Source organism: Elephas maximus, chromosome 26 (assembly GCF_024166365.1).
Source record: "Elephas maximus indicus isolate mEleMax1 chromosome 26, mEleMax1 primary haplotype, whole genome shotgun sequence".
Taxonomy (NCBI): Eukaryota; Metazoa; Chordata; class Mammalia; order Proboscidea; family Elephantidae; genus Elephas; species Elephas maximus.
In genome coordinates, this window is record NC_064844.1 from 27,669,699 (window position 1) to 27,695,708 (window position 26,010).

The 26,010-nt window shown below is 43.6% G+C and overlaps 1 protein-coding gene across 2 annotated transcripts in view; it reads right to left on the reverse strand.

Annotated features, from left to right (window-relative positions):
* Positions 1-26,010, reverse strand: part of VIT (vitrin) — a 127,051-nt gene that overhangs the window by 61,794 nt on the left and 39,247 nt on the right. Inside the window, exons 4-6 of one of the 2 annotated variants that reach the window (XM_049870455.1) lie at positions 16,624-16,780; positions 9,231-9,364; positions 3,938-4,015 (exon numbers count right to left, since the gene is read on the reverse strand). In XM_049870455.1, the coding sequence (XP_049726412.1) occupies positions 3,938-4,015; positions 9,231-9,364; positions 16,624-16,780 (369 nt within the window). The remainder of the gene's footprint in view (positions 1-3,937; positions 4,016-9,230; positions 9,365-16,623; positions 16,781-26,010) is intronic. The other variant, XM_049870456.1, reaches the window with a different exon arrangement.

Consider the following 26,010-nt stretch of genomic DNA (forward strand, 5'->3'; position numbering starts at 1 on the left):
TTTGGTTTTCTTCCTCTTCCACCCTTTATATCTCCCTGCTCCCCCTGCCCCACACACACACTTTATCAGCTTTAAGGTGATACAATCAGAATTTGAGTGCGATTTGGGCTGGGTAGTCCTGTACCCTTGGGCAAGTTACTAAACTTCTCTAAGAATATTTGTAAATGGGGACAATATCAGTACTCTGCCTCAGGGTTGCTGTGTAACACAGTGCTTGGCACAAAGAAAGCTGATAGCCACAGTCACAGGGGGTCCTAGAGATTCTTCCTGTTATCCTAGGATTCTGGTTAAGGCTCAAAGCTAAAGTCAGATGCTCCCAAGTACCCCTGTTCTGAATGTGCAGGGGTGCCCCTGTGTGAAATGGCAGCAGTAATAATAATAATGTCAGAACGTGTTTAACTTTGGGGGGATACTGCAAGTCAAGATCAGCTCAAGGTTGATCTCTCTGAGGTGGAGGTCAGACATACTTCCACTCTCCAACCTTTTTACCAATTCTGACATCAGCTGTCCCTCCCACGGCACTCTCTATTCTCCATTGGGTTCGATAATCTGTTGCAATGGCCACACATAACGCACAGTGTGGGCAAGGGGAAAAGCTTGCACTTGAGAAGAGGAAGAGAAAAGGGGTGGTGGTGACATTCCTCAATAAGATGGTCCCTACGTAGTTAAACTTAAAGCCAAGGAAATGATCCCTATAAGGGTCCCTAACCTGATAAAGTCCCTAACTTGGTAATTAAACCTTAAGCCAAGGAAATAATCTCTTTAGGGGTCCCTGTCTTGGCTAATTAAACATTAACATGGACAGATAAGAGACAAGAAGGATAAAAAATTCTAAGAAAACGACTATCGGGGCTCTCAGATTCTTTATATCTGAGTAGCCTGCTTGGTGCTCCCTAGTCAAGTGTACTTTTGTTACTAACCCTCTGTTAGCTAATAAACCTCTGCTTGCTTGACACTATTTGTCTCAGGGTTTGAATTCTTTCCTACACCGAAGACAAGAACAGAGGCTATTCTCCGGTAGCAACAGACCGTACTTTTATTTAAGTGGTTTGTTGAGGAACAACTTGAGATCGGGATCAACAGGCTACAACTCAGGAATCAGGAAGCATGTAGGCAGTTTTCGTTCTTCAGTGTAGGACAGCTTTGTCAGCTCCTCTTGGCCCCACGAGGACAGGTTCCTTTCGGCTCCCTCAGGACATGATCCTCTTGGTCCTGTTGCTGCAGTCTCTGCCACTGGGCCTGTCATTGTCCTTGACCATGTTATAGCTCTTTTAGGAGGTTCCTTGCCTCTTTTCTGTCTCTGCTTCTTCTCCCTTCTTTCTTCCTTCTGCTTCTTTTCTTGCTTCTTTCTGTCTCTCAACCTTAGTGGGGCTGGTTGCTTAAATACATAAACTCCTTGTCAATTTCAAGGCATGGCACTCTCACCAGGGCCATGAACTGACCAAGCCCCTCTCTGTAGGTGACAGACATGTCATTTGCATATTAGGCAAGGTTGGGCTACAACTCATCTCATTTGCATAGTCTATTGACCAATCCCTGCAAGGTACATACCAATCAACGGGTCGGCTGCAGCCCAGGACCAAACAAAAAGCATCAAATCCAGTTGTTTATAGCTTAACCCGGAAAGGTCAATCAACCTGGACAAAAGTAACAAACCCTCTGGGGTAGAAAAGTAGGGCAAAGGTAACTCCTCAGGGCTTAAGGGAAAAATAACCTGCTTTTCCAGAGAACCAAGGCAAAAGGCCACCTAAAGGATCTCATTTCACCACAGCCTGAACTGCCCCCAAGTGGGGCCAGTTTGCTCTCCCTGAGGTTTGCTTATAGCTCATCTCAGGAGAACTAGCATAATCACCCCCTACCTCCCCCGGCCAGTGAGGGCAAGGACAGGGCCAGATGAAGAGGAGCTACCTTTTGGGGAGTGCGGTATTCAGGGTAAGAGGTTTTCCCTCTCTTCCTATGTGCTCTGTCCTCTCCAAGCCAAATCAGGTGCTTCAAGAGAGACATTCATCAAGGTTGGTTGGGCCCATGGGAGAGGAGGTGGGCGTCTCAGTCCTGCTGACGTGTTCTGAGTTGCAGGGATCAGAGGTCCACCCTTATGTACTGCAGGATCTGAGTTTGGAGAGAAGGTTTTGGAGTATTCTGGGATCCTAGAAGCACTCTCTCCCTCATGGTAAAAATAGGAGGTGCTTGACATGTCGTCCCAGAAGTTGGGGGGCTTGCTTGAATATAGTGACAGTTTCTGTACCAGGGATCTCTGAGAGTGTGTGCATATGGGGGGGCGGTGGTGGTGGTGGTGCTGGAGTGGCCCAGGTCAGCAGGGCTCGGGAGGCCAAAGCTGAAAGTGATGGGAAGAAGTATGCCACCTCACCTTATCTCAGCTCTCCTCAGACCTGGAGGAGGAAGAGAGCCCCAGCTGCTCCCTTGGCTTTCTGCTAGGGGGCAGGAGAGGAGGGGCTGCCCAGGGGTGCTGGGCCAAGGGATGGCATACCTAACTTGGAGAAAGACTTCTGGCTGAACACTGCCCCTTGCCCCTGATATCCACACACAGCACCTATTCAGAAGTCACTGTGTTAGCCTAGCTGAGATAACAGAGAGGACACTCTCCCCCACCGACTGCCCAGTCACTTAAGGAGATTTCTGTGACAGTTTCCTCTTCCCTGTATCCATACTGAAAGAAGAAAAAAGTGATGTCTCAGAAATGGTTGATGAGGCACCTCCACCTGCTGCCAGCATGGGGTGGGGGGGGTAGAGGGTGGGTGCACAACTATATCCTTACAATTGAAGCGAACTATCCAGAGTCTGGATTTCTGGACTAATTAATAAGTCATTGAAGATATAGTAGTTGGGGACAGTTACAGAAGGGGGGCATCGTTCCTTAATTGTATGCCAGGGCTCCTCAAATTAGGACAATATTATTAGCGTAAGAAAACATAGTATCATGGTTTAGAAAAGGGTTTCTGGAGCCAGGATGCAGGGTTTGATTTTCAGCTTTGCTACTTACTAGCTGTGTGGCAAAGAGTAAGTTACTTAAACTCTCTGTGCTGCATTTTCCTCAAGCTCTAAATTAGGACAAGAATAGTACTTACCTACGGTGTCGGGGTGATTAAACACGTGATTATCCTGCTCTTGGAGCACAGCAGTGCTCAATAGATGCTAACTTCTATTGCTATTCTTAAACCATTGTTCACTTTAAGTACATGAATAGAACCTGAACAAAATAAAAAATCAGCTAGCCCATCAAGTTTCTGGAAACCATGCAAGATCCCATTAGAAAGCAATTCCCAAGTTCTCTTTGCCCTTGTGGGAAATCATAGCACCCCACAGACACAGTATTGCACGGCACAGTTCTCACTTTAGCACAGAAATCTATAAAAAGGCATTTCCTTTGCCTGAGGTCTATCTGCACCCCCTTTTGCAATTCACATGGAAGCTGGGTGGGCACAACCAACCCACAGACAGTGTCGGTTTTGGCTTGGGTTGTTTGGATCGGGTGCTGTCCCCTGAGGGAATCCGTTATCACATAAGCCACATCATTGTCTTTGCTTCCCTTCATGTCCTACCTAAGTAGATACAGCTTTTCTCTTCCAGCTGCCAGGAAGCACTTCCAGACAGAATGTCATGTCATCTTCTAAAGCAACAATACAGTAAAATTCAAGGCAATAGTCATTCTGAACAAAAATGGCACAAATACAGAGACAATCTTGGAATTGCTAAAACAATACAAAACAAAACAGAAAAAATAAGGCCTTCATTCTTCAGCCCCAGCCACCTGATCCCATTGATTTCTGTGCCTATGTTCCTGGCATCTGTTAAAATCTTACTGGAGGCAGTGGAGCCTGATTGGGGACGATGTTAATTTCTGCACTATCTCCTGAAACACAACACTGCATGTTGACGAACTCAGAAGATTTCGATGAAATCACACGCAAACACTTGCCTGCCTTGGCAGCTGGGCTTTTAGATGATGAATATGTAAGAGCCGCTGGGTAGGTTACACCCTTTTTGGGTTTACCTTCTGCAAAAAAGAAAAAGAAAATTGATTTATTTCTAGAGTGAGAGGTTTTAGATGGTCCTGTACTGATAAGCTGATTCCTTCCTTCCAATTTATCTCTCTGGAGTTCAATAAAACCAGTCTTCCTTGTGCTGAATTGTTGATTACGATAAGAAAGTCAAAGTGGCATTTTGCCTCCCTGTATAGCCTGCATTTTATTAATATCAGAATGGAAGCAATAAAATCTCCATGATTCAGAGCTGCTTCACATTAGCAATCTTTATTTCGCTCATGAAGATGACATGTCAGCTAAGGTTTTCATATATGTGGCTTTGAATGTTTAATTAAGTCCTTAGACGAATCTAAACTATTCCACGCTGCTGTCCTGTTAGATGACAGAGTACGCTCTCCTGGTCGCAGCCAGCTATGGGGTGGATGGCTACCTCTCCCCTTCACTGACCCTGTGGATCTATCTGAATTCCATGGCACTGAAGAAACCTGAATTAACTATTTGTTACCCTCCCACGGAGAGAAATTTGTGAGGAGGAGGAACGCTAATGCCTGTCATGGGAAATAATGAAGGCATTAAAACAAAACAAAACAAACTGTTTTCAGGTGGTTGGGGCTGGTTAAAGCAGCAACCAAGTCTCACAGGACTGAAGAATTGCCTGAGAAGGCTGCTGCCTGCAAAGCCTTCCTACAACCCTGAAGTGATGCGAGAAATTCCATCAAGTAAGCTTTGTTCTGAGATTAAACTGAAAGCACTACTGGATTGTACGTAAGCCCCCTGAAGGCAAGTAATTTGTCTGATTTGTTGATTGTTGAATTCCCAGGGCCTAGTCCTTGTGATGCAGTGGTTAAGAGCTTGGCTGCTAACGATGACAAGGTCAGCAGTCCCAATTCACCAGCCGCTCCTTGCAAACCCTTTGGGGGCAGTTCTACTCTGTCCTATAGGATCAGTATGAGTCAGAATCAACTTGACTGGGCAATGGGTTTAGATTAGTGTTTACAGGTCCCTGGGTGGTGCAAGTGGTTTGCAATTGGCTATTAACCCAAAGGCTGGTGGTTCAAACTTACCCAGTAGCTGTGTGGAAAGAGCTGGCGGTCTGCTTCTGTAAGATTATAGGCAAGAGAACCCAGTGGGACAGTTCTATTTGATAACACATGGGGTTGCCATGAGTTGAAATCAACTAACCAGCAATGGATTTCTTGGTTTTTGAGGAGCAGTGTTTAGGAGACCCTGGGAGGTACAGTTAACATGCTTGGCTGCTAACTGAAAGGTTGGAGGTTCAAGTCCACCTAGAGGAGCCTCAGAAGAAAGGCCTGCTTATCTAGTTTAGAAAAATCAGCCACCAAAAACCCTACGAAGCACATTTCTGCTCTGACATACAAGGGGTCACCATGAGTCAGAGTCGACTGGACGGCTGCTGTTTTTTAGAGCAGTGGTTGGCATGTAGTAGGTGCTCAATAAATATTTATTGAGCAAATGAATATCTTAATACTTAGATCTTCGCTAAAATTCAAATACCTACGGGAGGAAAATCCTCATTATTGAATATTTATTTCTAATAATGAAAGCATTCCAGCTGTCCACCGAGGGAATGCTGTTACAGGCTGGGGCTTGGGGAGGAGATAGAGAGGGTTGGGGCATAGGAGCTGGGGGGTTGGAACAGAACTTAGTCCTTGATTTTGCCAAACATCCTTTTGGCACAAAGGACTTTAGGATCATGAAGCAGACGGGGTTTTAGGAAGGGTCTGGAATTGAGAGTAAGGAAATCTAGGTTTCTGTTTCTATTTTGCCATGGATTAACTGGCTCAGCTCCTGATATTCTCATTTTTTTTACTCAGAAAATATGGATAATGACATGACCCTATTCACTACACAAAGTTGTAGGGATCTAATGGGGGAAAAAAAGCCCAAAATGTTTAAGAACTCTAACCAAACCAAACCAAACCCAACCAAACCCAACCCACTGTTGTCAAGACAATCATAAAGCCCGTTGCCGTGGAGTTGATTCCAGGGTGTACCTAGCCTACAGGACTTAGTAGAGCTGCCCACAGGGTTTCCAAGGCTGTAATCTTTGTGGAGGCAGACTGCCTCGTCTTTCTCCTGCAGAGCCACTGAACCATCAAACTTTCTGTTAGCAGCAGAGCGCTTTAACCGCTGCATCACCAGGGCTCCTCAACTAGAGCTTGGTATTTCCGGCTTCTCTGCTCCTGTCCAAGCCTGCCACACTAGGGCTTGTTTCAGACTCGCTGAGGTCCCTGAGGCTGCGGGCCACACTTCCTCACCAGAGAGCCGTGCAAAGGCATCATCTCCGTGTGTTTATTCTTCTTCTCACATCTGAAATCCTACGGCCTTTTCTGTTTCTGCTCAGGAGGAGCAGAAGTCTGAGCTCAGTTTTCTGAAATGCGGGGATCAAAGAACACATGGCCCACCCCATTCCTGGACTGGGGAAAGATCATTTTGACCCAAAATGCACAGTCCACTCCCAGCCCACCAAAGTCATTAATTGAAGCAGCACAGTTACGTGTGAAAACTGGAAATAAAAACCCAGTGAAAGGTCACAGGGGCATGTGAGCCTTCAGAGAAGGATTCTGACACAATCCAATTAAACTCGTTGGCCGCCAGCCTCTGAAAAAGGGGCGCCGTGCTCCTTGGCGGCCAGGTGATATCCTTACGCTGCAGTGCACTCTTCCCAGCTCATTCATTCGAAAGAGCCATTCCAGAAGCAGAGACGTTTATTATCATTGGCAAGAAATATTTTCGGTTAAATGTCACTAGGTGAAATGAGGGGAGATGGAAGCTGAGATTTATAGAGAATAATCTCAGCAGATTGATTTTCACTTAAAAAACCCCCAAACATCTCTACTCACATGGAATTAATTTTCTTTTAAACCTCTACTGGGATTCCTGGATTGCAGGCGAAGCAGTTAGAAGTGAAACACTCTTAGCCAGGAGTGACTTGGTAAACACCTATGTGGAGATTCTGTTTCTCCCTCTGCTCAACAACTTTGTGTTCTAGACATTAGCATTTTTACAGGCCCTCGTCTGAATTCTTTGTTACCACAGTGCTGTGGTTGATTCCGCCCCACTAGCTTACACAGAAACCAGTCTAATTTGAACCCTGAGAGAGTAGAATTCGGCAGGCAGGAGGAAACAGGGATTACTCAAATTGAGAAAATCCTAAAAGGTCTGTCTGTAGTCCTTTTACAACTCTGATCTATGGCAGATAATGGGGCTTGGGGCATGGGGTGCATAAATGTGCCTGAAAGTCACTTGATTTGAAGACCTTCTACATTCGGAGATACTTCTCTCTTACCCTGCCTCAACTGGACTTCCATGGGTGGTTCCTTCTCAGAAAAGTCCCATGGCACCTCTTGTTAGGATACCAGGAAGGTTTGCTGGAATCTAGTTTAAAATCCCATGGAACCTCCTTGGAGATAACGGGAGATCCAAGATCTACGGTTAAGTAAGTTTAGGGTGGGAATAAAACATTGTGTTGTGCTCAAAGACTAATATGGACATGTCAAAAGTCTGAAGGACTTTCAGTGGTTAAACTTTGATAATTTGAGCATTAAAAAGAATAATGAGGATATGGATTAAAACATGCTATAATTAAAACAAAAAAAGGTGGAGAAAGTTAGTTAGGATGCTAACTATCAATTGTAAAAGGAATACTCGAATTAGAAAAACTATAATTGTGCAATCCCTAACGTAATACATGCTATAGAAAAGATCATCAGCGGATGTTAAACCATTGGGTGACATCTACTGGGGAACAGGCTAGTCTCACTATCTCAAAGTATCACCCTACAGATCGCTTATTAATTACAAGGTTTTTTTTTTTTTTCCCCATGGAGAGATAAGGTAAAGTAGCCAAGTAATCAAATTTAGCATCACCAACAGTTGGACAAAATGACATTACATGTTTCCTGATACAGCTATTGTGATATGACACGATGGGTATGCTTTGTTACTGGCCATGTAGCATCCTTGCCAAAATGTTTAATTTAACGTGAATCTAGTCATGTGGAAACAGTTGGACCAATCCAGATCGTGGGACCAAGTATAAGACAACTGTCCTGGATTCTTAAAAAATGTCAATGCCATTAATAAACAAAATAGGTAGTGGTCATGGGGGACAGTTCCACATGTCACTAAACAGACATGACAGGTAAATACAATTCATGATCTTTGATCACATTGTGGATCCGAAAAAAAAAAAATGTTATGAAGACTATTTGGGGGATATTGAATACAACTGAATAAGAACTGTATATTAGATACTATTACTATATTAGTGTTAATTTTTACAGGTGTGATACTGGTATTATATTGTGGTTATTTAGGAAAATTTTCTTAAAAGATGTGTGCTGAAGTATTGAAGGGTAAAGTAGCATGATGTCTCCAGTTTAATTTCACATGGTTCGGGACAAAATAGAGAGAGAGAGAGAGATAAAGCAAATGTAGGAAAATATTAACAACTGGTGAAGCTAGGTGAAGGGAATTCATTGTTCTAGTCTTTTAATTTCTCTGTAAATGTAAAAATTTTCAAAATAAAATGTGCATTGGGGGAAATTTTAAAAAATAGAAAAGGGAAGGTGGACAAAGATTCGTGGTTATCTTTTCACTGTAAAGTTACACTAGTCACTAGCTCATTGACATTACCTCTTTGGAAGAAGAAGAAGAAAAAAGAGTGAAATACGATTGTCTATCAAATTCCTGTGGTGCTGGACAGGAAGAAGTGACTGAGGAGTGAAATGAAATGAAGTAAGTAAAAAATTGAAAAAACCTAAGTTAAAGTTGCAGCTCAGCTTTGAAGAACATATGTCCCTATCCAGTCACTTACCAGAAACCTCAGGGAAGAATGAGGCAGATATGAGGTACATCTGGCCTAACTACAGGACTATTCAGCAACCCAGGTTTTTAAAATATAATTCACTTACTTAAAAGCTTGGTTGAGCTTATAACTGCGATGTGTTTAAAATGAGCAATTGGAGGCCTTTTAACATTTTCAGGTTTGATTTTGTGGTGATTTGTCACTGATAATTATAATTCATTGTTCCTTGATTCTAATTATCAGAAGAGCTAATGGTTCCAATTTTTATGCAATGAGGTGGGTCATAAACAAAAACATAAACAAAAACTTATCAGAGCATTGAAAAGAACACATTTCTTCCTTTGAGGCCACTTAACCCATACCACATTTAGCACATTTCTAGAGCGTGGGGATACCTGAGACAATGAAGGACTCTCTCCATCGTGGTAGAGATAATGACTGGACACCATTGGAATAACTCCCTTTATAACCAGACTGTCCAGCAACTTTCCGAACAAGTATTTTCCCTCCTGAATTATCAAGCACACCACTGTGAAGAGAAAAAAATAATTTTTAAAGAATAAGCAGAAAAATATTGTTTGATATGATCAACAGACCATCAAACCAGCCTTCATCTTTATTTAGAAATAATGGAAGCAGTGAGATTAAGAAAAGGTTCACCATGACTGCAGCCCAGATCTTGGGAATGATGCCCCCATTACACAGCCTGACATTTGCCCTCCCAGGTAAAATACCCTCTCTCTTATTAATGACTCGATTGTTTTGCCAGTCAGAAATCTCTCTTCCACCATGTTTCAAATTTCCTTTCCTTGGTTTCCTCATCCCCACTAGTTTTTTTTTTTTTTCACTTAGAAATTTTACTTAAAAAATATTTTTATTGTGGTAAAATATGTATATCAAAAGCATTTGCCATTTCAACCATTTTTACAATTTATAACATTAATTATATTCATCACGTTATGCCACCATCACCACTATCTATTTCTAATTTTTTTCATCACCCTTCGCAGAAACTCTGTACCCCTTAAGCAATAGCCCTCCATTTCCCCCGTCTGTCCTGGTAACCACTAACAAAAGTCTGTGCATTTCCTATTCTGGATATTTCATATAAGTGGGATCATACAATTAGTGTCCTTTTGTGTCTGCCTTATTTCACTCAGCATAATGTTTTCAAGATTGATCCATGTCGTAGTATGTATCAGACAGAACTTCAGTTCTCTTTATGGCTAAATACTAGTCCATTGTATTGATATACCACATTTTGTTTATACTTATCTGTTGGTAGACATTTGGGTTGTTTCCACATTTTGGCTATTGTGACTAGTGCTGCAACGAAGACTAGTGTCCGGGTTTTCTGTTTCGGTCCCTGCTTTCAAGTGTTTTGAGTATATACCTAGGAGTGGAATTGCTGGGTCATGTGGTAATTCTATGTTTAATTTCTTTAGGAATCCTCACTAATTCTTTTAAGTAAAACAGTTCTCTTGACAATTTCCAATTTGGTTTTTTGATGTCACACAATGACTCCAGTTATTTCAAAGAATGGTATGAAAAATTTAAAAGCAAAGTATTTTTACTCCTTTTATTTGCAGCCAAGGAGGGAAGTGTAGAGCTAAATTAAACTCATTAAGAAGAGTCCTCCAAAGAATGGAAATTGCTTCTTTAGTTTTCAGCATTTTACAAGGTTTCACATACTGATATGATGTCTCCTGCAGAGATTTATCTACCTCTCTCTGTCTATGTTAGTCAGGGGCTCCTTTCTGGTTCTTAAATATCACATTCATCTTGTCATTTCATTACCCCAGAGCCTAAAATGGCTCCTTTGGGTCTCTGTAATTTATGGCCCAGGGGCTAAAAAAGTATCATCACCGTCCCCCCCCACCCCAGCAGGAATGAGAGTTGCTATTTCCTGTCCTCCCGCCTTCATGGTGAGTCAACAACCTTCAACACTCAACTTCCCAATGACCATGAAGGAAAGACAGTGATAATAAGAACTGACATATAAAACACTTAATTGCTTTGAAAATCATTCCCACAAAGAGTATTTCAAGGGATCCTCCCAGCAAATCTGAGTTGTAGGGTGGAAGAATTGCTGTCATTCCCATTTTGCAGAAACAGGCTTAGAGAGGTTGAGTGATTCACTCAAGATTTTGCAGCTAACAAATTGCAAGGCAGGGATTTGAACCCAGGTCCAACTGACCTTGAATCCTGGGTTTGTCCCACTCAGTCACAGATGCCATTCATGGTTCAAAACCATAGGCACCTCCAACACCAACTCCTCATCACTCGCTGGGGTCTTTACAACTTTGCCCTGTCTCCAACAGGGACTTTCCATAGTTGGGTCACCTGCACTTCTCTCCGCCGCAGTTAGCCTGGCTGTGCTCCCCTGACAAGCCACACTGTTCCACTCACCTATCTCTGCCCGGGCTGCTCTTCACCTGGTTGCCCAGCTTCCACTCCTGCCTGACGAGGCCTGTGCTGCCTTCAAGGGCAGCTCAGGTTCCAACAGCTCTTTCCCACAGAGACTGACAGGTCTCTGCCACCTCCTTCTCTAACGCTAGAGAACCTTCTGTTCACAAAGGAGACTCTGGTTTTACTCCGTCCAGTACTATTTCCTAAAGGCTTCTTGAGTCAATTGTCTCCCAACTAGATGGGGGAATTTTCTCACAGAAAGGACAATAGGTTATGTTTTAGCATAAGAAGGCCTTCCAGTGGTGTGTGGGAGCTGCTCACACCAGCTGGCCAGGGCCAGTGGTTAAACTTTTAGAATTGTATAAGCAGTTGACTTCACATTGGCAGCTTAAAATTAGTTGAATATTTATACCACTGAAGTTGGCCAATCAGGACCCACTGCCCCTCCTTTTTGGAGAGTTGGTCATTAAACATTTATCAGCAGCACACCACTGGCCTAGGCTGAACATTCTAATTAAAAAAATAATAAAATGACCCTAAGTTCCCTTTACTTATAATTAATGGGGAAAATGGAAGTAATTTTTCTTTTCCCCAGAGAAATTATTCTACCCTTGCATTGATACTCCCTTGTACTTGTAAACTTCACTTGTGAAAATGCTTGTGTATGTGTGTCTGTGTGTGTGTGCATGTGTGCATGTATGTGTGTGTGTGTTCACTCTTGTTTAAGAGTCACGGATGAGGCACTTAGCTGCCACTCAGAGTAGGGAAGGGTGGGACATGCTGAGCTTGCCTCAGGCTGCTTAAAGGGAATGGGGGACCCAGGGGAGTGTCAAGCTGGACTGGGCTGCTGGTACCCCTTGTGAGGGTTGCATAAGACTGAAAACCCATTACAACAGTAAAAAGATAGAAACAACCAAAGTGCCCATCAACTGATGAATGGATAAACAAATTATGGTATATTCACACAATGAAATACTACTCAATGATAAAGAACAATGAGGAATCCATGAAACATCTCATAACATGGAGGAACATGGAAGGCATTATGCTGAGTGAAATTAGTCACAAAAGGACAAATATTACATGAGACCACTATTATAAGAACTCAAGAAAAGGTTTAAACACAGAAGAAAACATTCTTTGATGGTTATAAGTGTGGAGAGGGAGAGAGAGGGGCATTCATTAATTAGGTAGTAGACAAGAATTGTTTTAGGTAAAGGGAAGAACAACACACAATACAGGGAAGCCAGCACAACTGGACTAAACCAAAAGCTAAGAAGGTTCCTGAATACAACCAAACACTTTGAGGGACAGAGCAGCAGGGGTGGGGGGTGTGGGGACTATGGTTTCAGGGGACATCTGTGTCAAATGGCATAACAAAGCGTATTATGGAAACGTACTGCATCCCACTTTGGTAAGTGGCATCTGGGGTCTTAAAAGCTAGCAAAGTGGCCACCTAATATAAATCAATCGGTCTCAGCCTACCTGGAGCAAAGGAGAATGAAGAACGCCAAAGACATGAGGAAAATATGAGCCCAAGAGACAGAAAGGGCCACATAAGCCAGAGACTCCATCAGCCTGAGAACGGAAAAACTAGATGGTGCCTGGCTACCACCAATGACTGCCCTCACAGGGAACACAAAAGAAAATCCCTGGTGGAGCAGGAGAAAAGTGGGATGTAGATTTCAAATTCTAGTAAAAAACACCAGATGTAATGGTTTGACTGAGACTGGATGGACCCAAGAGGTCACGGTCCCAGGAGTCTCTGTTAACACCGAACTGAAACTGTTCCTGAAGTCAACTCTTCAAAGATTAGACTGGACTATAAGACAAAAATGGTACTGGTGAGGAGCGTGCTTTTTAGCTCAGGTAGACTCATGAGACTATGTGTGCAGCTTCTGTCTAGAGATATGATGAGAAGGCAGAGGGGGACAGGAGCTGGTCGAATGGACGGGGGAAATACAGTGTGGAGAGGAGTATGCTGTCACATTGTGGGGAGAGCAGCTGGGGTCACATAACAATGTGTATATAAGATTTTGTATGAGAGACTGACTTGAAACTGAGACTGAAACCCCAGACTTTGAAAAATGGATAGATGTAGAACCATTGTATTTCTGCGAGACTTTCCTGTTGGGGAAGAGAGTAAAACCTCATCTTGTGGGTGGATTGAACTGGAGGGGATGGATCTTTCCAGGCATCATCCTGGAGAAGGGCAGATCCTGGGTGAACTACAGGAGATGAAGTACGAGGGAGACCCTCCTGTGGAGCCCCGGTAGGTAAGAGATGCCAGAGGAGGGAGAGAGGCTGTGGTTCCATTCATCTGGCAGGTGAGTGCTCAGAGCCACAGTAATTTGGAGAATTCATGTAAATGTGATCTCATTTGTCCCTCACTCAGATGTAGGCAGTTCATTTATATCCTGACAGAGCAAAAGAAGTTCCATTCCTTTGCATTCCTCAGAGTGCCCTGTACCATGCTGAGCATGGCCTTGATCCTCACCTCTTCCCTGACCAGGGTACCAGGGGACTGGGATGAGCAGAGGGTCAGTGTCTTTGCTCACAGAGAATGGACTGCCTACCACTAGACAGATTTCCAATGGCTGTGGTTCTGAGGGAGGGTATCTAGTCAGAAATTACCTACAAGAGTGTGCTGTACAGAGAGAGACTTTTCATTGCTATCATCTCAGACAAAGCACCTCTCTCCCCGGCACTTGGTGCCACTTTAAATATAGGGACCAGTTTAGGACAACACTGAGCCAAAATATGATCCCTCAAATATGTTCATTGTCCCTTTGGTTTGGAAGAATCAAAGGAATCACCCATTATAAGACATCTGAGCATGGTATGTGGTATGAATATCAAATCCGTTAATCCATGTTAATCTAAATTTTTAAGCAAAGGATGCTCTCTCCAGTCCCCAGGTCTGACTGAGGGAGGTCCTGTCAGGGCAAGGACTGTAGGTCCCTCAGGTACTTTCTACTCATGTTTCTTGTCTCCCTCAGCATTTTAAACCCTGCCTTCTGAAAACAAGCCCTTTCTGTTTGTGAAAAACAAAACTGATAGCCTGCAAAATTCCTATCCGTTTTCCTTTAAGACTTCTCTATCTGCCCTCCCTGTGGACAGTGACACTTCTTTCCAGATAGCCTTTTCCACTACATCAGTCATGGGTTCAAGAAGTGACAATGACATTCAGTTGCTCAAGTAGCAAATCCTGTTTTTGAAACATTCAGACTCTTCTCTGCCCCTGTACCCTCGTCTCCGCTCATCCCACCAAGCTCCTCCACTTCCACACTGGGATGTGGAGTCCTGTCAATGCCCATCTTGTTTTCTCCCCAGGGATGTGTCCATCCATCATAAAACCTTTCCCAGCTCTGACTGCTCCATATTCCACTCCCGCATCCTCACTTGGTACTCTAAGCAGTGCTGGGGATCCCCAGTTCTTATGTAAAAGTGTTTCTTGGACTCTGGGCTGTAAGGCAGAACTCGAATTGTAATCCCAGTTGTGCAACAAACTAGGAATTTAATTTCCTTCCCTGTGCCTCAGTTCCTCGTCTAACCAATGGGGATGCTAATAGCAATAGGGTTGTGATGATGCTCGAAGGAGAGAATCACAGTGTGTAATTACTGTCATTATGATGAGATCTTTGGTAAGGTCAAATTTATTCATGTAGCTGTCTACTGCATAGGAAACACGGAAAGGCAAGAGAGAGCCAGCAAGTGCCAGAGGAAGCAAGTGCCAACCGTATCAGATCACAATTGGAAAAATACAGGTAACCTGAAGATGGGCTCAGCCTCTGCGGTGGATGTCAGTTTCTCCGCTGTAGTGTGCACACACTGGAGAGTGCTGATGGTGTGGGTGGAACTGGATGGGTGTGCACATTGTGTATGCAAGGATGTGGGGTGACAGGCACATGTGTGTACAAGTATGTGGGAAAATGCATGCACGTGAGCACATGTGTGGAGGGCAGGCACATGTATTTGTGCACATGTGTGTCTTTGTGTAGATTTGGATACCTGTTTCCTTTTTGCTTGAAATTGATTTCAGGGTGAAAGCCAGATATTTTTATTCCATGGTCTGGAGTTAAGACAGCATTTGCTCTCAAGTTTCCTTAATGTTCCGTTACTTATCTTTAATAGAGCTTTAGTAGTCCTGCTTCAATTGAAAAACCACTTAGCTCATCATCCCTCTGTGGTAGCGGGGAGAAGAGTGTGGTCAATAGAATCTTCTAGCAATTCTTAAAGCTTATTTTACACATAATTTTTTCGTACTTCTTTCTCCAAATTTCAGAGAGGCTACTGATATTAGTTTCTTTGAAAGGGACTGATATTTACATTTTCTTCCCTGTCACTGGCAGAGGTACAACTGAACAATCCGCTGACCGGTATGCCGGGAAAGTAAAGGAAAAAGGCACCAGAACCCCGACTAATTCAGAAACTTTGTCTCGTATCCAGTAGCGAAGTGTTGACTTGGGAGCCACATCTCAAGGCAGTGCCGTGAAGTGGTTAGGGGCACAGGCTCTGGAGGAAACTGGACTTGGGTTCGAGCCGCCACTCTGATACTTTTTAATACTGTGGCTTTAGAAAAGTTATTCAACCTGTCTTCACCTTAAAATGTGGATGATAAAAGTAGCTACTACATATGGGAATTGCCGTGAGAATAAAAGAAAGATAACATAGGTGAAGTGCCTGGAACATAAATATTAGCCTTATAATCGAGGATATTAAGTAGACTTGCACTTCCCAGTGTTTTGACTCTGAGCCTAAACCAAAGAGACGTGAGGATTCTGTGAAGGTCACTTTCGCCTCTCTTCATTTAGGCAATGACTTAATCCAAAGCATGTCATGCCTCCTGCCCGCCTTCCTGGATTCCAAACCAGCAGCCGATCAAGTGGTTCCACCTGTCAGCCTCCTATTACTTTCCCTGTTCCCATTTGTCCCCACACCATTGCCATAGCTGTGACATTCCTTCCTCCAAACATATGAACCTTCCTTGGTTAAATCCTCCTCATTTCCTTGCTCAGCACATACAGAGAGAAGGAAAACAAAAAAAAAAAAACAAAAAAAAAAAACAACATACTGAAGAACTTGGGTCTCCTTGTCATGACGGTAGAAGAATAGAATTCTCCCTCCCTCCCCATCAGGATGAACAGAGAAGGCAGCCCTATTTTCCATGGAGTGCTGTGAAAGAGGATCCAGGCCGTGCACAGCTTCTGGGTCATTCCATCAGGAATGGCGGGGGGCGGGGGGGGGGTGGGTGGTCAGATAAAACACAGAATGCTCAGTTAAACATGTAAGTTTTTGTTTGCTAAGCTTGCAACCTTCCACCAGGAGCCGCCTGCCTGCACCCTAATTGTTGATATGAAGTAAGTCAGCGGTGCCCACCTGTGGACCGCAGCGCCACACACGCTGGAGTAGGATGCGTACACGTCAGTGCCGTACACATGGTATTTGGGGTCTTGGCATCCTGCTGGACATTGCACCATGAACTCAGGATTGATGATCTTTCCCGCTTTGACATCACAGTTGATCTGAGGCACAGCTGGGAATACAAAAGGAGATCAGAATTACACCTCGTGGGATCAGCTTATATATGGGGTGACTCTGCTAGGTCATAACTGTTCATTTACCTAATCTCTAAAAGCCAGAGTCTGGACTGACCTTGGGTCGCCTCCATATAATGAAAGCAAAGATGTAATTAGGACATTCCTCAAACCAAAAGAATAACAGTGGCCATCCATCGCATTTAACCTGCTGAGTGCAAGAGCAAAAGGCTGATTCCTGTGCTTATTTGGACACTCAATTATTTGAAGTAGAGAACTCTTGGAAAAGACCCACCTCCAGCAGCCAGAAATGTAATCTCGAGTCAATGGCAGAAGAGTAATGGTTTTTCAGCTCCTCTGTAGCTAGCCCAGGAAAAGAGAAAACTCTCAGGCCACCTTATAGGAGGAAGGACCCCAAACAAAACCCACTGCTGTCGAGTTGATTCCTACTCATAGCGACCCTATAGGACAGAGTGGAACTGCCGCATGGAGTTTCTAAGAAGCGCCTGGTGGATTTGAACTGACGACCTTCTGGTTAGCAGCTGTCATACTTAACTACTACGCCACCAGGGTTTCCGGAGGAGGGGCAGGTATTACAAAAACCAAAAAACGACAACAACAACAACAAAAACAAACCCATTGCTGTCAATTCCTACTTATAGCGACCTCACACATTACAGAGTAACTCCATAGGATTTTCTTGGCTGTGTTCTTTACAGAAGCAGTTCACCAGCCCTTTCTTCTGCAGCACTGTTGGGTGGGTTCAAACCACCAACCTTTAGGGTAGCAGATGAGCACAAACTGCTTGTACCACCAAGGATCCTCAAAGGTGTTCCAAGAAGGGCTAATATGAGGAGCATGGGCCTTGGGGGCAGGAATGACCCTGACAAGGTCAGCCTGCTGCAGTGGGGACTGTGTGTTAGAGCATGGAGAGAGGATAATGGATTGGTAGGGCTGGGCCAGGTTAAGGAGGCTTGAGTGCTTGTGTTCTGTGGAGGATGGGAGGATGTAATGGAAGGCTTTGGACTGGGGAGATATATAATAAAAGTGATCCTTTGTCTTGGCCCTAGAGAGTCTAGATCTAGGGTCAAGGTGGGAGTCTGCCTCAATCCTTGATGAACACCTGTAAGCATCCAGGGGAAATTCTTTAGTTCTTTCCTCCCTCCTTTTTGGCTTTGTTACTGCTATTGCCAGACTAGCGCCATATAAAAACAAAGTCCTCTGGAGCTGAAACTTTCTCTCTCCCACTTGCTTGGGGAAAGGAGGGTAGTGGTGGTTCAGTGGTAGAACTCTCTCCTTTCATTCAGGAAACCTGGGTTCAATTCCCAGCCAACACATATCATGCACAGCTACTACCCGTCTGTCAGTGGAGACCTGCGTGTTGCTATGATGCTGAACAGGGTTCAGCAGTGCCTCTACCCATCATGGGGATGGCACAAGACCATTTGCATGGGGTCACTATGAGTCAGCCAACAACACCAACATTCATACGATGAACGTGGTTTTCATGGCTGGGGAGAGGGTGGAGTAGATGAGCTACTGACAGTATCTAAAAGGGGTGTGTAAAAATTGAGTGGTGGTGTCAGAGGTCGTCTATCAACTTCACATAGTTAGGAAAGAGAATCAAGATCAGCATGAGCCCAAGGCTGATACCTGGGAGGTGGAAATCAAACATACCTCCACCCCCCAATCTTTTTACCAATTCTGACACCAGCTGTCCCTCCCACAGCACTCTGTACTTCCCTGGGGGTCTGACAATTTGTTGCAATGGCCACACAGAACTCACAGACAATATTCAATGGTTATGGGGTTTATTAGGGAGGTAACAAATTACAACTCAGGATCAGGATCAACAGGCTACAACTTGGGATCAGGATTGGGAAGCATGTAGGCAAAGTCCCCCTTCTTCAATGTAGGATGGCTTTCTCAGCTCCTCTCGGCTGTGCAGGGCTCCTCTCGGCCCCCTCCCTCAGCCCTAGGCCCTTGAACCCCACTCAGGCCTGGTCTCTGCCCTGCTTGGACAAGTGCTACAAAGCTCTCTAGCTATGCCAACAAGCGCTCAGAGACACCTCACTCTGCCAGGAAGCCTCCTGCCCAAAGGCCTTCAGCTCTATCACTCCGAGGGCTGGCATGCTCACTCTAGCCACATTGCTCTGTGGGCCAGGAAGCCCACCTCACCATCTTGCACTGGTCTCCTGGTTCTGCTGCCACCATTTTTCTGCTGCTGCTTCTCTTTATCTCGTGCCATCTCCAATGTATGGCTCTCTGCCTCCTGGGTCCAGGAGGCTCTCGGTGCAGGGACCCTGGGTCCAAAGGACACACTCCACTCCTGGCTCTTCTTTCTTGATGGTAATGAGGTCTCCCTTTTTTGCCTCTGGGATGGATCATTTTAAGCATAGCAGGATGGCAAAGCTGACTAATTTCCTCGTTAGGGTTCCATACATCTTATTTGTATGGTCCCACCCCTGCAGGATTCCTTGTACTTTATTTGCATTATTAGCAAGCTGTCCTATCTCCTTGGTGGGCCACAAGCACCTTATCTGCATAGTCCCATCCAATCATTTCGTAGGAGTCACAAGATCGTGGTGAGAAAGGCCGTGTAAGAGTGAATTCATTGCATCACAGGGAGGGGCTATGTCTTCACTGCAAAGGTTTTCCCCTGAGATGACACCTTTCTTCTGGGAATGTGTTCAGTTTTGGGCCCTGTTCTTCAGAAGGGATTCTGAAACATGAGACGATCTGAAGAGAGTAGGCAGGCTCAGGTTGCTGTTGTCAGGTGCTGGTCAGTCGGTTCCAAATCATACTGACACCGTGTTAAACAGAACAAAACGCTGCCTGGCTCTGCACCATCCTCACAATTGTTGTTATGCTTGAGCCCGTTGTTGCAGCCACTGTGTCAATTCATCTTACTGAGGGTCTTCTCACCGAATGTGAGGGATGGTTAGCAGAAAGGAATGTTTTGGCCATGAGAAGGCAAGAATTCTGAAGCAAGTGAGAGTTGTCTTCACAAGTAGGACTTTTGTGTGTAATTACAGCAGACGGCTGAGCTGAATCTAAAGGATAGACTTAGTAGAGAGACAGATTTTGCCAGGAAGAACTTTCTAGCAATTGAAGTTGCCATTGAAAGAATGGCCTGCCTTGTGAAGCAGTGAATGGGCTCTTGGTAGAAGTACATAAGCAGAGGCTGAACAGTTGAAGAAGAGATTTCTCCATTGGGTGGGAGTTGAATCAAAGCCCCTCCCAGTGTTAAGATTCTGTGATTAGATACTCGGATTCTGAATCTCCGCCAGGCCACCCACCCTCTAACTGGGTTACTGAGATAAACTCAAAGTTGTTAATGGCTTCCAGCTGTAGCCAAAAAACAAAACAAAACAAAAATACTGTTTTTTTTTTTTTTTTTTTTTTAACCCTTATGAACCTAAATGGAGCAGAGTTGCATTTTATTCAGGCTGGAGGACGCACTGAAGTCAGGGTGCCCACTCCTTTCTTACCCCTCCCAGGCAGTCTGACACACAGGGCTCGGCCAGCATGGAAATCCTCCTCTGATCACAGGCTTAAACAATTCTAGGGCTACGTTAAGAAGAGGAACACTGTGCTCGAAACAGCTTTGTGGTTTCATTCCCCCTACCAAGGGTTGCCTCCTCACCAAAGTTATTTTCTTTTTACCTTTCATCCTTTTAAACTCTGATACTCAACTGCATTTTCTATTTTGAGTCTCAGAGTGTTTTTTTTTTTTAAAGGCAATTTTGGGGCTGAAAATGCCAGTGTCTTCTCCCCTTAAATTGGTTAATTGCTTAATCTTTGGGTAGAACTGAGGGTGTTCAGCTCTCCTCCCTCCCACAGATCACCTCTTTGCTCCCAAATGTACCTTCTCCCTTAGACACAGAGGGAAATGAAAGCATGCCTTCTTGGCTCTTAGTTCTTTGAAATAGGAGGAGACAAGCTCTGTGAACTGGAATTAAATTTTGATGTCACTTTGGCACCTTAAGATTTTTAATCTCCTGGCAGGCTAACCCTTTAGGAGTTGAGAAAGTGGGGCTGCGTCTAGAAGCTGATTGAATGAGTATTGTACACCAATCAAACCTGCTGAGAGACTGTAGAGTGCACACAGTACGGGCAGTAGGATTTTCCATGAAATCATTGGTTCAGAAAGGACAAGGAGGAGTAATTATTTAGGAGCATTAAGTTTCTGTTTATGGTGATGGAAAATTTGCACAATATAATTGATGTAATTGGTGTCACTAAATTATACACGTGAAAAATGTTGAATTGGCAAATAAATAAAAGCAAAAACCAAGGGGAAAATGTCACATGGGAATATTTTGCCTCCTGCTAATCAACTCCTCCCCTTCTTCCTTTGAAGGCTTTTTTTTTTTTTTTTTTACAAAGGCCTAGGAAGTATCTTAAATAAGATCTGCTTCTTCTCCACCCAAGTGGATTAGCTCAACTGGTGGATTAACTCATTCATTCATCCCATATGGGAAAAAAAGAAGTCAAAAAGTATATCTCAAACACATGTATACTCAGGCACTGTGGAAAAACAGGGTGTAGTGAAAAAATGTGGCTGGAGGTCAAATATTTGTTCAATTGGTAGAGAAATAAAGCTGGAGAGAGTGAGCTAATCATAGTTTTCAGAGTAATTGCCAAAATAATTGGAAAGTATAAAGTCTACATCTAGCCTGCAGGAAGCATTTGCATCTTTCTGGCAGCTCTTCTCTGAGTATATTGAAACCGTGGTTTATTTCTTTACAATATTCTCTCAGTTATTTGGGAAGTAGTCTGTTTTCTTGTAACCTTCAAAGAATCTTCCATCCAAACTAAATGATTTATCTTTACATTTCCTCTGAATGCTTTAAGTACTGTAAGCACTCCAAAAAGTCAATAAAAATTGATCATTCTAACCTGCATTTTTGCCAGGATGAGAAAAATGCATTTATCTATATTCAATGGGAGGACAGAGAACTGGATGACAGAGGGTAACTTCTTTGTGATAAACGCAACTTTTGGGCTGTAAAAGATAACTTATTTTTTGTTACCTAATACACATTCTTCCACTGGATCCTTACAAAGCTCTGAAAGGCACTATTGCCCCCACTTTCCAGAGAGGTAAATGGATTTGCTCAAGTTCAGAGCTCTGTTCTGATGACTCCATTGTAAGCCACTTCTGATGTAAGTTGAATACTTTTTTTTTAGTTTTCATTATTATTGCTTTTTATTATCAGTTTCTTTATAAATCCGATCTTTGTCTTTGGGGTTGGAAACATTATATATAAACTTACAGACATATTTTAAGACACACATACATAAAATACACAAATCATAAATATTTACTCTGACGGTGAAGAAGGTATGGACGACGCTGGCACGTGTCAGTTGCAGTAATAACTCCACTTGTGGAAAGTTCTGGATCACCTGGATTATCCCTGAGAACGGGGATGGTGTTTCTAGTCAGAAAACTAGTGAGTGTTGTTTGTGTGGTCCTTTCCTTATTTTCTTCATATATTTTGCTGTACCATCTCACTGCTACCTGAACCTGCCTATTGACTTAACAAAGTGATCAGCGTTTGGGTCCATGTTTTCAAGCAACTGAAGCTACTGATTTAGTTTAGAAAGAACTTAAGCTAATGCATCCACTGTAGATTTTTTTTTTTACTTTTGTCCTTCTTCCTCATTATTTCTTTCTTTGTCAGCATTTCTTTCCTCTTCAAAATTCATTAAGTCCTGGACTGTCAATTTCCCTTCTTCGTGATCTATGAGCTGTTCCATATGAACAATAACAAGCTCTAAATTCAGCATTCTTGCCGTATGGATGCTTTTTCCACCGATCTCTTCCATCGTATTATCCTGATCAAAAGCTTGGACCATGTTCACATAACTCAGCAATTTTTTCCCATATCCCCTGCATGCATTTTCCTGTAACTTTCTCCCAGGAAGATGCACTGTTCCAGATACACTGAACATCTGCAAGTGAACATGTAAGGATGATAACATTAGCAAATTATGCACTGCAGCATTGTATGAGTTCATATCACTGACCATAAGATGTGCCAAAACAAAGAACAAATATTCCTAAGTGCGGTTCGTCATAACTCCAATACGTTGTAAGTCAGGGACTACCTGTACTAGGTAACAGGCAAAATCAGGACCTGAACTCAGGCCCTCTGGCTCTAAACGCAAGCTTTTCCAGCTATACTTGGCTGTTTCTTTGTACAAGTAACTTCAAATATAAGAATTAGCACAAAGCCAATTCGTAGTATGAGGTGGAGGCCAAATATATCCCAGAAGTCCACACTCCATCTCTGCCACACTCCTTCCACTCAGTACTCTTCCTTTCCCTGTTTGGGTTTGGCAATTTGCGGCAATGTCTCACAGAACTCACATACTGTACTTACAGTTAAGTTGTGTTATGGATTGAATTGTGTCCCCCAAAAATGTGTGTCAACTTGGAGAGGCCGTGATTCCCAGTGTTGTGTGATTGTCCACCATTTTGTCATCTGATGTGATTTTCCTATGTATTGTAAATCCTGTCTCTATGAAGTTAATGAGGCTGGATTAGAGGCAGTTTTGTTAATGAGGCAGGACTCAATCTACAATATGAGGTTCTGTTTTAAGTCAATCTCTTTTGAGATATAAAGGAGAGAAGCGAGCAGAGGCATGGGGACCTCATACCACCAAGAAACAAGAGCAGAAGAACAGCACGTCCTTTGGACCTGGGGCCCCTGCACTAAGAAGTTCCTTGATTGGGGAAGACTGATAACAAGGACCTTCCTCCAGAGCCGACAGACAAAGTCTTCGCCTGGAGCTGGCACCCTGAATTCAGGCTTCTAGCCTCCTAGACTGTGAGGGAATAAATTTCTCTTTGTTAAAGTCATCCATGTATGGTATTTCTGTTATAGCATCACTAGATAACTAAGACAAGAGGCTTATTAAGGGGTCAGGATCAACAGGCTACATCTCAGGATCTAGATCAGGAAACAAGTAGGCAAAGTCTCACTTCTTCAGTATAGAACTGCTCTCTCAGCTCCTCTGGGCCATGCAGGGCTCCTTTTGGCCCCCTGAAGACAGACTCCTCCTGGCCCTGCTGAATGTTGCCACCAGCTCTGCTTCTAGGCCCCTTCTAGGCCTCTTGTTGTCTTCATTGTTATAGCCCTTGGCTGGTGTTACATCTATTTTAAAATGTTGCTTGCCTCCTCTCTTCTCTCTGCTTCTTCCTGCTGCTTCTCTTCTGCTTCTTTCTGTCTGAAAAACCTCTGTGGGGCTGGCTGCATATATATACACAACTCTTTGTCAGTTTCAAGGTATGGTCCCTCCCAGTGGGGGCCACAAACTGTCGAATTCTCTCTCCTCATGCCATAGACACTTCATAGTAGGCTATAGTCACCTTATTTGCATAGTCTGTAGTCGCTTCATTTGCATGGGTTTATTGTCCAATCCCTGAAAGGTGCATACCAATCAATGGGCACGCTCTAGCCCAAGGCCAGACAAAAGTCAAGTTGTTTACAGCTTACCCAGGAAATGCCAGTAAACCTGGACAAAAGTAACAAAATCTCTGGGGTAGAAACTAGGGCAAAGGTAACTCCTCAGGGCTTAGGGGAGAAATCTCTCAAGCTGTTTTTCCAAAGAACCAAGGCAAAAGTCTACATATAGGAACCTGTTTCGCCACACTTTTCTACAAGTGACGATATGGAGTTAAATTGCTGCTTTCCTACTCTAATTCTATAGGCGTTTCTGAACTCATAGACAGCTGACACAACTGCCGGTGGGTAAATGCTGGATACCTGTGACAAATGGGTTGTGTATATGAATGAGAGAGTGTGTGTGTGTATGCGTGCATTTACCCCAGATTCCTGCAAGACAACTTATCTGGTATAATTTTCCTTACATTGCCTTCCTGTTACTTCTGAGAATTGCCATGATAGCGTTTACACAACTGAAAACCTGCAACGCAGAGAGAATATGCCTTTCTTCTTACCCACACATAAGAAGGAGGGGTAGAAAGTCTTTTTCCTTTTTTGTGGTCTGAGAAAGGACACACAGTCCAATCTGTATGGAGAAGATACTGAGGTTGGCACCAGGCACAGGCAAGCAAACCCCGGGGATTACTTACAAGTTGCTACAGCTAACGATGTGTGAATTTACCCAAGAAGCTTACCAAAGTCCTACAACCACAGAGTTGGATTTCTCTTTGTCAGTTCCCAACGTACTAAGTAACTAAGTCTGGGAACAATCACCTCTTCATGCCTACAGCAGCGCCTCTGGGAATCATCCATCCTTTCAGGGATGATTGCAAAATCTTTCCATGCCTTACAAGGTATTAAGGTTAATTTATTGAAGAGAACTATGTGAATGAAAGGTTGCACATTTCACCCCAAGTTAAATCTATTTCCACAGAAATAAATGTAATGTTTCAGAATGTAGCTTCACTGCCCTTGGAGAGTATCTTGCTGTTGTTTATCTCACTGATTGTTGTCATTGCCATGAAAATCTCCCACTCAGAAAACAGTCAGGGCTCCGTACTCTAGCCAATGACAAGAACCAAGCTTCTCAGTCTAGCACTGCATGGTCCTAATCCACCTTTCAGCTCCAGCTCCCTTGACTCCTCAACACTTAAGCCAACCAAGCCACTCATTGTTTCCTGACCTCCCCTTCTACTTGTTCCCCATGATATCTGGGCTCTGCTGACCTAGAAAGCCCTCCCACCTATCTCTACCTGTATAACTCTACTTATTTTTAATGCCTCATATTAAAGGCTGTTTCTTGAAACTGGTATGAATCCTATCACAGACTCCTTGTTTTTCTTATGTAGCATTTATTTACCACATTTGCTTTGTTTTATAATCTTTTTTGTTGTTCATTCATCTGTCCATCCACTCACCCATGCACCCACCTACCTATCCACCCATCCATCCAACAATTACCTATTAAAATCTAATTATGTCCTCGTGGGGCTTTTGGTCTAGCTAGGAAGACAGGCTGTATGAAAAAGCTCTAATAACGATATACGGTAAGCCTTGATAGAGGAAGTACAGTGCATACAGGGGTCACCTAAACTAGATTTGTATAGGCCTGTGTTGGGGAGGGGGGTTGAGTCCAGAAAGGTTTTCCTTTGCATACTTTTATTTTATCTCATATGACATTGGAAGCTCACTGAAGTCAAAGACTTTGCAGAACAGGCAGCCAGTTGTATGGAGTCCCTGGGTGGTGCAAAAGGTTAATGAGCTTGGAAAGA